A 12638-nucleotide genomic window follows, 5' to 3' on the forward strand; every position below is an offset into this window, starting at 1 on the left:
CTTAGTAGAGCATAAAAGAACTACATGATTAAAGTGAAAAGGTGCAGAGTTTGAAACAGCACAGGTTTTATGGTTACTGAATGGACTGAGAAATGACATAGGTCTTCTAAGAGTGAGAAAGAGTTTTTCATCAAATTATAGCTACCTCCTGGCAGAAGACTTAAGGGCATCTCTGGCAATGGACTTGAAGGCAGCTACTCACCTTCCTGTCTAACTCTGTCAGTGCAATATGAAAGAAGGGTTAATTATGAGCGGTATAAACTAGGACATACTAAATACAGTACAATACAAATACAAACGGACTTACAGCAGATGGGGCCTAGTGCAAAACTTATGGAAATCAATGGAAAGACTTCCATTAACTTCAGTGATCAGGCCCCGATACTGATTCAGGGATTGAATTCACACATTTTACCAGTATGAAAATTTATATGAATAATTATTATTTCTCCTCATAACATCAATGAAAGCCTTTAAATGCCTTAAAATGTAACAAACAAAGCTAATAAAAGGACTTTCATACAGTGAAAGAATACTATTCAACAGCAATTTAGTTTGCTTAAACACTTCCTTCTCCTTATTAATTATCAAAGTAGCTTGCCCTCTGCAGTACCTTAAAATGGGAAGCTACCAAAAAGAGGCAAAGAAATTGTATTTGAACATATATGGTATAACAGACATTTTCAAGATCCTGGGGCTAACTTGGACACTTTGTAAATGAAAAATTGTTCCCGCGTATAAAAACCATGCAAAGACTTCTACACCACAGAAGTCCCATTAAAGTTCTGTGTGAAGAGGCAAATCCTAGTCCCACCTCTATAGAGGCAGAGGGTCCCACAAACAGAAAATATAGTACTGTTCTACTCGATAGGAATTACCTGTAGGTTATTATGGAAACAAAAACACAGATAAAGGGGTTTTTGTGCAGGCCTGGAGGGACTATAAAATGCGAGTGAAAGCCCCTTCAGTCTAATAGCTATATTCTTGCTCTGTAACATAAGACAACAGCTTCCTTTCCCCCTCGCCCTTTTTGAGTTCCGCAGTGCAGTTACTCAGCATGGTTCCTGGGGTGACAATTTGGTCTTAAGTGCTCAAGTATTGGACCCTCTGCAATAGGTATGTGAATTTCAGTCTGATTTGTTTTCCTATTGTCAATAGGTCAACGAGTCAATGGGAGGTTCACCTTAGAAAGATCCGTAAGACTAAGCCCTATATAGTTACTCACTTAAAAGTTTGCTTCAGAACTCCTGATTTAAAAAAAAACAACAACAACAACACATTTTAAATACCCATGGTATGAATTCTGCATGCACCCAGGATGTCTGAGGTTCTAGACACAAACAGCCTGTTTACAACATATATAGTCCTGCTCCTACACAGGTCATGCTAGTTAGGGCCCAATCCTGCTTGTCCTGTTCATGCAAGTGGTCCCACTGAAATCATGAAGAGTAGTCGTCTGGGGAAGGTGATCAGGAGATGGACCTGGAAAGAAAAATGTGCTTATTTTTCTCCAGCCCACACCCTGACTTCTCCTCTTCTATGAAACCAGACTTGTGAATGAAGGGTGCGTGGACACCTGTCAGGAGGGAGGTAATTCAAGGCAGAGTAAACTATTTCAATATTCACTTGCTCTATGCAGTCCCCTAATTCTCAATTCCTGCATGTAGAGCTTGAAAAATATAGTTCTAACCTTGTAGCAGGATTATTAATGCAAATTCAAATAAACTTCTTGGGTTGCCGTTCATATACTTGACCACATAATCTAGGTTTGTAATATTTCCTCTCTGTCTTCAGCATGGAAATGGCATGGCTCACTCACATCTGGTGTAAGAAATGGAATCTGAATCTAAATCTTAACTGTTGTCATAAAATTCTGGGGATAATAAAAGAACTTTATTTTTTCCACTTTTCCTCATTTTTCCACCTTAGAACCCAGATGTACCTGACTTTGTATTGACCCACAAAAATCAATACATTTGATATATCACAATAGTATTACAAGTCAAAAACACAGCTAGCTACAGAAACTTGGAGAAATGTGAAGTCACTTTTGATTTTGTACTGTAAGAGCATTTCTTATTTCAATCCTAAGCACACTCAAAACACAAACACACACAGCATATGGAAAGAATTTCTGAGACAATCATTACCTGGAGCTGAATACCTTTTACACAAAGCACTAAATCTTAAAAGTTTTCAAGTTTGCTGAAACTGTGGTTAGTGTGTAACGTAAGAGTTCAAGTGTTTCTATGTATCCAAGCAGGAAAAGACAATTTTGACTGAACAGACAGGATCTTGTTCAAGACCAGTACTTATGTAGGAATACCTACAATAGATCAATATTGTCACATTAAAAGTAGGTCAGTGCTCACCCACTGTCTCCTATGTGTGCATGTACCACATAATGTAAAAATTCACAAAGTCTTGTAAGTTTTTGAAAGACAACATACAATTATTTTAAAAAATTAGAAATATGAAAAATAATCTAACAGAACCATCCACCAAAACACAAAATATATGTCCCCCAAGGCCCTGATCCTGCAAAGAGATCCATGTGGGGGGATTCCTCTGTCCACGTTGAAACCCATTGAACAGGCATAGGTGTCCACCAATTTACTTCTCTTTGCAGTATCAGGGCCTAGTTTGGGGAAACCACTAAAACATGATGAAGGAACACGTGAAAGACATTAGACTATTTCACCTTTTATTCACTGAAAACTAAACCTTGATGCATACAGAGATAAAACTCCCTTGGAGGTCAAATTTATTTGAACTCAATAGGGGCTTTACTACATTTTAAATTTTCAGATCTTAGCCCTGAGAAAGCAGTGTTTAAATGTCTTGCTCTTTAATTCACTGCACTTTACAATAAAGGCAATACTCATACTGCCATTGACTTCCATAGGAGCAAAAGCAGACTCTGCCTGTCTATATATTATACAGTTATAGTTAGCTCTTGTGCTCAACCAATAACTGCCTTATAATAGCAGAATAGCACACAATTAACTTCACTTTCACATATCTATTTTAATAATATATTAACTTACAGTTGCAGTAACGGACTGCAGTTCAGAACTACTAGAGAAAATTTTAGTTTGCTGTATTTTAAAACTGAATTTTAAAAAACCAATACTTAAGTGTGAGAGAATAATAGTGACTCAAGGGAGAATGATTAAAATTTTCAAAGATCTCTTTGCTCATACAGACAAAGAACAGCAAGCAGCAGCAGGTGGTGTGGATCATCTTTTTTTTTTTTTTTTTTTTTAGGTAAACAGACTGACGCCTCACAATGTTAATTCCGATAGGAATTATCTTAGTTTTTCATCCGCAAAGAAAGCAATATGCATGAACTGGCATGTTATACAGGTACCAAATTTTTTGTGGTTATTGACTATTAAACAGTGCTTTTTTTTTTTTTTTATGATCACTAAGAGCTATTGTCTAAGACCGCAGGCAGCTGTTAAAAACTACAGATTGACAAAGTCATTTGCTGTATTACACAGGTAGAACTCAGGAAGCTAAAATAATTTCTGAAGCAAGCTTTCAGGAAACAGAGTTCAGTGGAAATAAGAGTAATTTAAAAGGTATTTTCCTCTGCAGATAAAGTATAATAACATAAAAATGTAATTTTAGAAATAAACAGCAGCAATAATTTAACAAAGGGTTTGGAATGAATGTGACTAATTTATCAAAGTTCTCTCTAAAAACATTGTTTATTACAATCTTGCCTAAGGACCAACTATAAATGGGGTTCCATTGTGCTAGGCCTTGTACAAACACAAAGTAGTAGGCGGTCTCTGCCCGGAAAAGCCTACAATTTAAAAATCGACAAGACACACAGTGTGCCTATAATGCAATCAATGAGTGTGACTGCTGCATGCATAGACATCCGTGAGCCAGCTTGAATGTAGCTAGCTCATGTACCAATGGGAGTGGAGCTGAAGCAGTACAGCTTCACTAGGGACTGTACAACAGGGTAATAACTGGGGTAGCTAGGTCGTGCTGAAGGCTATGCTGCCACAACTTCACAGCTACCAGTACAGAAGCTAGACAGAATAAGGTAGCTTGGGTATGTCTACAAATGCTATAACTACACACCCAACTGCAGTGTAGACGTACCAACAGTGTGGGAGAAAAAGGAACGACTCAAGCAGAATGAGTTTAATTAGGAGGGAACAAGGTAGTGGAAATAAAAGTGAAGGGAGAGGGGACACTGAAGCGAAGAGATTGGGAGGGATGTACAGTCATTAGATGTTTTGTCCATGGGAATGTTGGTTTACAACTACCTTCTTGAGGAAAGTGCTCGATAAGAAGTTATACCAAATTTCTTTCTAAGTGACCATTAATGTTTCACTCAGTAAAATAACACCTTTTTTTAACCAGGAAATTCTCTGTAACAGCCAGTTGTAAGTTACAGTGATAACTCAGGTCCCAATCCTGAAAACACTTACTGCAGCAAACCCATTGACTTCAATCTGACTACTCACATGAGTAAAGGTATATCTGTGCTTAGGTGTTTGCAGGAGAAGACCCATAAGCAATTCCTTGTTTCACCACAGATTTTCTCTGGGGCATTGGGCACGTCACTTGGGCCAGGTTGACACTACAAAAAGTGCAGGCAATGAAGGGCCTATCTTACAAAAAGAGGTTAAAATAGCTTGGCTTGTTTAGCCTTGCAAAGTGAAGGGTAAGGCTGGGGGGAAGGGAAGAGAGGGAGAGATTTCATTGCTCTCTATAAACACATCAGGGGTAGGAGAAGAGCTCTCTCAGCTAAAAGACAGTGTTGGTAAAAGAACAAACAGGTATAAACTGGCCATGAATAAATGTAGGATGTAAATTAGAAGCAGCTTCCTAGCCATCAGAGGGGTGAGATTCTGGCACAGTTTTCCAACGGGCATCATAGGGCAAACAACCTAACTAGTTTTAAGAAAGAGCTTGATAAATTTATAAATGAGTTTATATGACAGTTTTGCCTGCAATAGCCAGGGTATGGACTCAATGACCCAGGATTTCCCTTCCAGTCCTAAGTTCCTGTTTCCCTGCATAGCTATGTCAGCAAACTTTCCTAATATAGACACAGCTTATACCATCAAAGGAGGACTTTTGCCAGTATGGTTTATACTGGTTCAACAAGAAAAATAAACTATACCTTCAAAAGCAGCTTTTGCTGATACAAGCTGTGTCTACACGAAGGCTTTTGTTAGTATAGAAGTATGACAAAAAAATTCAACATTACTACACCAACCGCAGTTTCTAGTGCAAACCTGGACTTAGTCTCTCTGGACCTCAGTTCCCCATCTGTAAAATGGGGATAGACCTTCTTCCCTACCTTGCAGGAGTCTTGTGAGGAAAAATATGTTAACGATTGTGGCACTCTCAGAAATGATGCTTACAGAGACCATATGAAGTATCTAGATAGATGCATATGGGCAGATCTTTGAATCCATATGGATCCCCACTGGCTTCAATTGAATGCTGCATGGGCTCTACTACAGGACTGGACCCCTAAAACCTTCTCAGTAGTCAATTACCATTTAAAATGAAGAGAATAATCTTCTTCTGTACATAAAATTCAACTCTGAAAAACCATTATGTGTGATCTAAATATTAAGCACTGTGCAAAAAATACTTGGAAACCAGGAATTTCACAACATGATTTGGTCTGAGCCTAGCAAAACTTTGTTCTCTTCTATATTTAATGTTTGCATACAGTTGGGAGAATCACAGTTATCTCCATTAACTTACAAATTAGTTGAAAGAGAGCTTGAAAACTGTAGAGCAGTGAAATAATGATAAGTATATTCCTAAGCTTTTCAACTATTTAAAACTAATAGAGAACAGAATACTGTTCTTCAGTGCAAGGTAACGGGGCAGTAGGAAGTAATAGGGTTTGATATATAACAAACTGCTTTGATATTTAAAAAAGATCACTAGCTTTTCAACAACAAAAGGCGATTTTGGTAATTCAATTGTGTGTGAATTTAAAATAAAGCTATAGTGAGTGGTTAGATCCAACCATCTTTGATGTTGGCTAAGAGCACTGTCTTCTAAAAGAGAGCAAACAGAATATTTTATTGACATTAAAGAGCCCTATGAATGCCTGAGATTGATCATACAGTAGCAACAAACGCCTGCACCAGCTGACTTACTGTAAACTTTAATCATTCTGTACAGATAATAGGAAGCGCTGACAGCAATATCCCAGTCATTCTGTCTCAAACTATTATAACAGATGCATTCAATTTATTCAGAATATTGAAAGCCTCCTCAAAACCAGCCAAAATGGAATACTTTGTTCAATATCACAGGAGAAAAATGTCAGAATGCATACACATAAACCCAACCCTCCAAATACTGGCACACTTGCTTAAATTTGCTCACACGAGTAGCCCCACTAAAGTAAGTAGGATTACTGACATACTTAAACATAGGTAAATATATTCAGGATAGGATCCTTAGACTTAAATTAACACATAAACCTATAACATGGGATTTTTCAATATCAAAATGTGCTTTTTCATCCAATAAATTGCTTCTTTGACATATCCGTAAATCCTATCAATTAGTCTGATAATGAAACAAATGTGATTTATAATTTTTATCTTGGTTACGTTTTGAAAAATGCCGGTTTCAAAATGCACAAATTGGGACGTATCAGTCTTGAGACCAGAAAGGAAAATGCAACCTCACAAAGAATCTTTATGAGTTTGCAAAATTTCAGGTGTTTTGCAGGCAATACAAAATCTCTGATCCGCTGGACTCCGCTAAAAACTGATGAGGTTAGGTGCACTATTTTCAGCATTTATAGTCTGTTCTTTGCTCTCCTTTCCCCCTCCCACCTTTTCAAACTCTGCAGCACCAGAAGTAACCATCTGGGGTCACAGGTTAGTGATCAGAGATTTCATAAGGGAGTGTTCACACGACCCGTTTTTTCTAGCGTCCTGGTACCATCATCCAAGAGCACCAGTGAGAAATAGCAGCCTGTTAATGAAACGTAAGGTTCTGTGATGCTGAAAGATTAGTTCTGCTAACACACATGCCCTGGTTGGGCAAACCTTTGTACACTGAAATTGCTTGCAAAATGGTACTAAGAGACACATAACGTTCCAAATAGCCCCATTTATTAACATAAACTCAGTGTAGAGGCTTTTAGCGGCAGGACTTCGAAAAGGCTGGATGAAATGCTGCTGTAACGCTTGTCAGGCTAGTAAAGAACCTTTCTCACCTTCTACATCAAACCAAAGTGCTCACACATTTGCCAAGGGGATGAACAGACAGGGGTGTGGGAAGCACTCGGCAAAACAGAGGTGTGGAATCTCACAGTATTAAAGACCCTAGCCTTCCCCACGGATCCAGGGGTCGCTCTTTCTGCTTTCGAGCTGGACAGCAGGAAAAGAACCTACACTGTTTCCCGCACCCCAATACCGGATGTTTAAGCTTATTACACTCCTTTCAGCCCCACTTCCAGCGCTTGGCAGCTAAAGTGACTGACATGGAAAGAATTACACTGTTTCCCAGCGTATCCTGAGCATACAGCACCATCTCTGGTAGTATCAGCCTGCTCCTCTCCGGAGTGCAATAATTATCCAATGACCTAATAGCTGACAGCCTCCACTTAGAGCCACTAATTGATGTAAACATGACATCTGTAGAGACTGATCACTTCGTCTATGTATGTCACTTGATGCAACTTGGGGAAGCAAGAGCACAAAGTCCTGCACGATTTTCCGGCGGGAGACTCTGGAAATGACACCCAAACCGCCTAGAATGATACCGGAGCGCAATGATCGAAGTGTGGAGCCCTGACTTGCATTCTGAATTCTCCAGCGCCCACCTGAAACAGACACAGCCCCGCAGCCAAGACACCCTGGGAGACCCTTTCAAATCTGGACTCCTTAAAAATATATATTAACAACCTCCCACAGCCCCTGAATCTTCCTCCAGCTCTAGCCTCCCTCCCCCCAAGTAAAAGGCTTCTGGTCCCTCTCACTGCTCCGTTCACACGCTTGGAAAGGTCATTCGAATGCTTAATTTCGTCTGCTAACGATGCGTCCAAGGAGCTTCTCCCCCACCCCCAAAGTCTTCGCCTGCAGGGGAACAAAGTACTCCACTCAGGCTGCTGTGCCCCCCTCCCCCAGGGCGCAAAGGGTCCGTTTCTTTCTTGCGGCGGCTGTAGCAGCCAACCTGTCCCCCTCCCCTCTAGAGCAAGGCGGCAGCCCCTTGCCCTCTCGACACCTCGTTTTCCTGGCCACACAGACTGTTACTTTTACCCACCGTTTGCTACAACTTCGTCCGGAGTCAGTGATGGAGACGGGGGGAGGCACACACGTGAAACGTAGGTTAATCTTCAAGCCTCTCTGGGAGACAAGGAGGGAGAAACCTCCCCCAGGCACAGTTCCTGCAAACTCTTACCTGGTCTTGCGGCTGGGGCTGGCTCCCCCGGCTGCCCGGGTTCGGCGGTGCCTGCTGCTCCTTCATGGCTGTCATTGCACAGAGCGGGCTTGATTTCGCTGCACTTCCTCTCACGGGTACTTCAGCCTCGGGGACCTTTCACTGGGCACCGACTGCATGACACAAGCTTCCCTGCCCTCCTCGAACTGGCAAAGCGGCGGCAGCAGAAAATGACCGGGGCTGGGGGGAGGAGGAAGAGGAGCACCAAGGAGCAGCCGCTTCTGTCTCCCCCTCTCCAGCTACCGCAACCCCCCCTCCGGCTGAAGCCAGGCGGTCTGAAGCGCGCCCAGGGGCAGAGGAGACTCCAGCTGGCGGGTCACTGAGCGCTCTGGGCCGCCAGCCGCAGACCGAAGCGGAACACCTGGCTGGGCTGGGACTCGGCCGGCTTCCCCTTCCCCGCCAGGAGGGGATGGTCTCGCATTACTGCAGTGTGCGCGCCCCCTCCAGCAGCGGCGGCGGCGGCGGCTCGCCGAAGAACCCTCCTTGGCGAGGCAGGTGCGGAGGAGCCGGAGCCGGAGCCGGAGCCGGGGGCTCCCCGCCTTAGCGCCTCTCCCCTCCCGGCAGCGGCAGCGTCCCGCCGCCGAGCGCCGCTGGCTGCACAGCTGGAGCAATGGACCGGCAGAGCAACAAGGCGCCGCTGTCACCCGCCGCTTCCCTCCCTCCTCGGCGGGAGCCGACCACTGCGAGCCCCCAGCCGGAGCGGGGTGGGCGGGTCTCGGGCTGCTCCTGCCGCCCACCACAGGACCAGCCCGCCAGCTCCGCGCTGCAAATGCCTTCACCCGCCTTCCTGGAAGCCCGGCCCCACAAAGCTGTGGTAAATCCTCTCTTTGGGCAGCGAAGAGCAGCTGCTTCTGGGCTGTTTAGGATGGGACGGATTTTTTTTTTGGGGGGGGGGGAGAGGAGGGCGCTGTGGATCTGGCTTTAACAGGATCTGACAAGCTGTACCCCCTCCCCCCGCCACACACACACACACACAAAGTTAAAAAAACAGCCAGAGGTTTGCAGTCCCAGCCTCAGCCATTTCCAGCTCGAAAAGCACGGCTGGAGCTCGGGATATTGATCAAATTCTCAGGTTTTTTGTTGTATCCCTCATACAGTCATATCGGAGACTATCTACATAGCCTGTATATTGCTTACTTGGCTGCGGGGCACCTTCACAGGTGTTTGGGGGCGGGTTAGTCCCTAATCCTTCTACAGGATTTACCGGTGTAAACTATGCTACCAGAGGCTTGGCCCTCTTTCAGCTATCAGGGAAAGAATCAGGTGCTAGAAGGGTTGAGGATCAGCACCTGGGGAATATACATAACTAGGGTGAGAAGCCTTGATTCTGCACAGTGACCTACATGGGTCTAGGCCCGCCTATTCACAAGCCACTGCTTTGTGGGGGGTCCAAGTGTTTGGGCTGTCCAATGTTGGATAGAGGTACGCAGCACCCACACCTCTATCTAACATCAATGGTAGGTTCAGGCATTTAACACCTCTGAAAATGAGGCCCAAGCTGTCTGGTTATCCCTGGTTTCAGCAGTATTTTGCTCAATTCTACTTTAACTAATCCATCCATAGGTTTGGCCTCACAATGTTGCACTACCAGAATTATCAGGGGGAACCCACACTGGTGGATGAGGCCCTTAGCAGCATCGGCTACAAACCACATGTGAGAGAAACAGAGGTCCAGGGCAGAGCCAGCAACTAGGAACACAAAGACTTCACCATTCCCCACAGGGCCCGAGGCAGTAGGAATGGGGATAAGACCTAGTCAGCACTCCCCATCCCTCACACCAAGAGATCCAGCAAGGGGACAGCAGCATATGCTGTGAACACTGTGAGATTATCAACCACTATGTACCATGGTTTTCAATCTGGACATTTATTTCCTCTCTGTTCATTCCAACAGCTTCTCTCCCCCTTCCACCCCATCTCTGAACAACTCATTCTCTTCTCTATCCCTTGCTCTCTCCCTTCCTTCCTCACTGCTCTATATTACCATAACTTCCCTACCCCCATTCTCCTATTAAGTTTTCCCCTCCACCATTCCACCTCACCCTCACTTTTTGTCTGCATACTGTGACACTGCACCCCATATTCTTCATGGTGATATTGGCATGATATAATCATGACATAGTTATGATGTACTTTATGCAAGATAAGTAATGTGAGATATCATTGAAAAGGTTATGATTTGCTGAATATGATTCTTATTTGTATTCATGTATAATTGTATCTGAAGTTATTAATAGTCTGCATTTCAAATGTAATTACACCTTGGGAAATGTCCACTAGACAAGATGCTTTCATTCTAGACAGTGGGTGGGGAATGGGCCATTTGAAAAACAATAGGCCTTGGGAGAAGCTTATCTTCCACCTAGGGAGCCTTCCTGTGTATGCTCCAAACAGCCTGTGAGCGATGTCTGCTATGACTCTACGTGATGAGACCATGTGGCTCTAGACTCCTTCTTGGGATGTCAATTTTCCACAGACAGGTCTGGGAACTAGGAACTAAGCTTTTGAAACAAAACTATACAAGGCCGGGAAGGACATCATCTGGTGTTCTTCGTTCCCACTCAAGAAGACTCCTGGAAACACTCGAGGAACAAAGACTGAACTGGGGGAAGTGTGGGATCCAGACTAAAGGGATTTTTAGCCTGTGAATGGAACATCTGGTCATTCCAAGCTGTAAGCAAGTGCAGCTTGCCCCTTAAGAATCTGCAGCCTGCTTGCATCATCTCTTTGAGTGAGAAACTGCTATTCATATCCAATCTGTTCAGTATATTATGTTTAGTTTGTTTATTTGCTAGGTAAGATGCTTTGATCTGTTTACTATCACTTAAAATCTATATTTTGTAGTTAGAGAATAAACTTGTTTTTGCTCTATCTAAACCGGTGTGGAATTCATAACTCAGGGACAAAAGGCTGTTACACATTCCTCTCCCCATTGACGAAGGGGGTGAATTTTATGAGCTTATGCTGTACAGTTCCCTGTGTAGGGCAAGAGGTTATCATTTTGGGTTTATACTCCAGAGGGGGTACGTGCCTGAAGAGCTGATAGTTGCCTTAGCTGTAGCCTTCCCTTGCAGTGGTTGGTCAGAGAGCCTGCCTGTATGTAACTGCAGCTGGGTGTGTCCCTACCTATATGCATACTGGTGAAAGTGCGGGCTAGAGAGGGCTTTGCAGCTTGTCACAGTAAAACAGTGTAAAAGGGGGGCCAAGCTGTTGGGTCAGGGAGCTCAGTGGTACCCCAGTTCTAGGTGGCAGCATAGGGAGAAACCCATCACACATGCACCACAGACAAAGAAAAATAAAATGAATCAACATGACATCGATCTGTCAATCATCACCCTTATTACTTTGCCTTCATACTGCATCCCTTCCCCTGATCCTATCTCTAACCTGTAAACTCACCAAGGCAGAGATTATTTGTCCATACAGGACATAGCACAATGGGACCTTCATCTTAAAAAACACAACTACATAATCATACCCCTTAAAGTACATTTCTAGTGAGCGTTACTTCAACAATTCTTGAATCCCTTTATTAATAAGTTTTTCATTTTACAGTTTTAATTGTGCATGTTAAAACCATGTTTTGGTTCCTTTAATCTTGTTGTTTTGAATGTCATCCATGTTGCTGGAGTTCCACTATTAATCAATGAGGCAAACGATGGTGGTAGTCACAAATATATTTAGTTTTAATTGCAGCTTGCTGGATGCAGCTGTACTAATCAAAGCCCAATCACATGTATTCTGACTTGCTTGGTTTTATCATTCAGGTAGTGTAAGATTTGCAGTGTCAGTTTTGTAAAAGGGCATGCATGTTGCCTTCTCGGGAACACCCTCAATCAATAGAACTACTTGCTTAAATCAGGATTTTTTTTTTATAAAGGTTGCAGGATCAGGCCCCATGCAGTTTAGGCCTGATCTAAAGATCCTAGACATCAGTTGAAAGACTCCCAATTATATCAATGGATTATACCCTTTATCATTACTTTAAAAATACCTTTACAAATGTTGGTTCATGCTGCATTAGTCATGCTGCTAATGTTTTGAGGATACAAAACAAATTGACACTTTTCAGTTCTATGTGACTGTTTTTTTTTCTGAATCAAAATTCAGAAGTCCACATCCAAAGCACCTAGACACTATAGTGATGCAAATAAATAAATAATAATAATCTGACTGATCAGGACCAA

General features: G+C 42.9%; 1 protein-coding gene across 2 annotated transcripts in view; it reads right to left on the reverse strand.

The window, feature by feature from the left end:
• DPP10 (dipeptidyl peptidase like 10) overlaps positions 1-9293 on the reverse strand; it is a 451693-nt gene extending 442400 nt beyond the window's left edge. The window contains exon 1 of one of the 2 annotated variants that reach the window (XM_073305257.1): positions 8413-9293. In XM_073305257.1, the coding sequence (XP_073161358.1) occupies positions 8413-8487 (75 nt within the window). In that variant the 5' untranslated portion in view covers positions 8488-9293. The remainder of the gene's footprint in view (positions 1-8412) is intronic. The other variant, XM_073305256.1, reaches the window with a different exon arrangement.
• Positions 9294-12638: the final 3345 nt, after the last annotated feature.

This window comes from Lepidochelys kempii, chromosome 11 (assembly GCF_965140265.1).
Source record: "Lepidochelys kempii isolate rLepKem1 chromosome 11, rLepKem1.hap2, whole genome shotgun sequence".
Classification (NCBI taxonomy): domain Eukaryota; kingdom Metazoa; phylum Chordata; order Testudines; family Cheloniidae; genus Lepidochelys; species Lepidochelys kempii.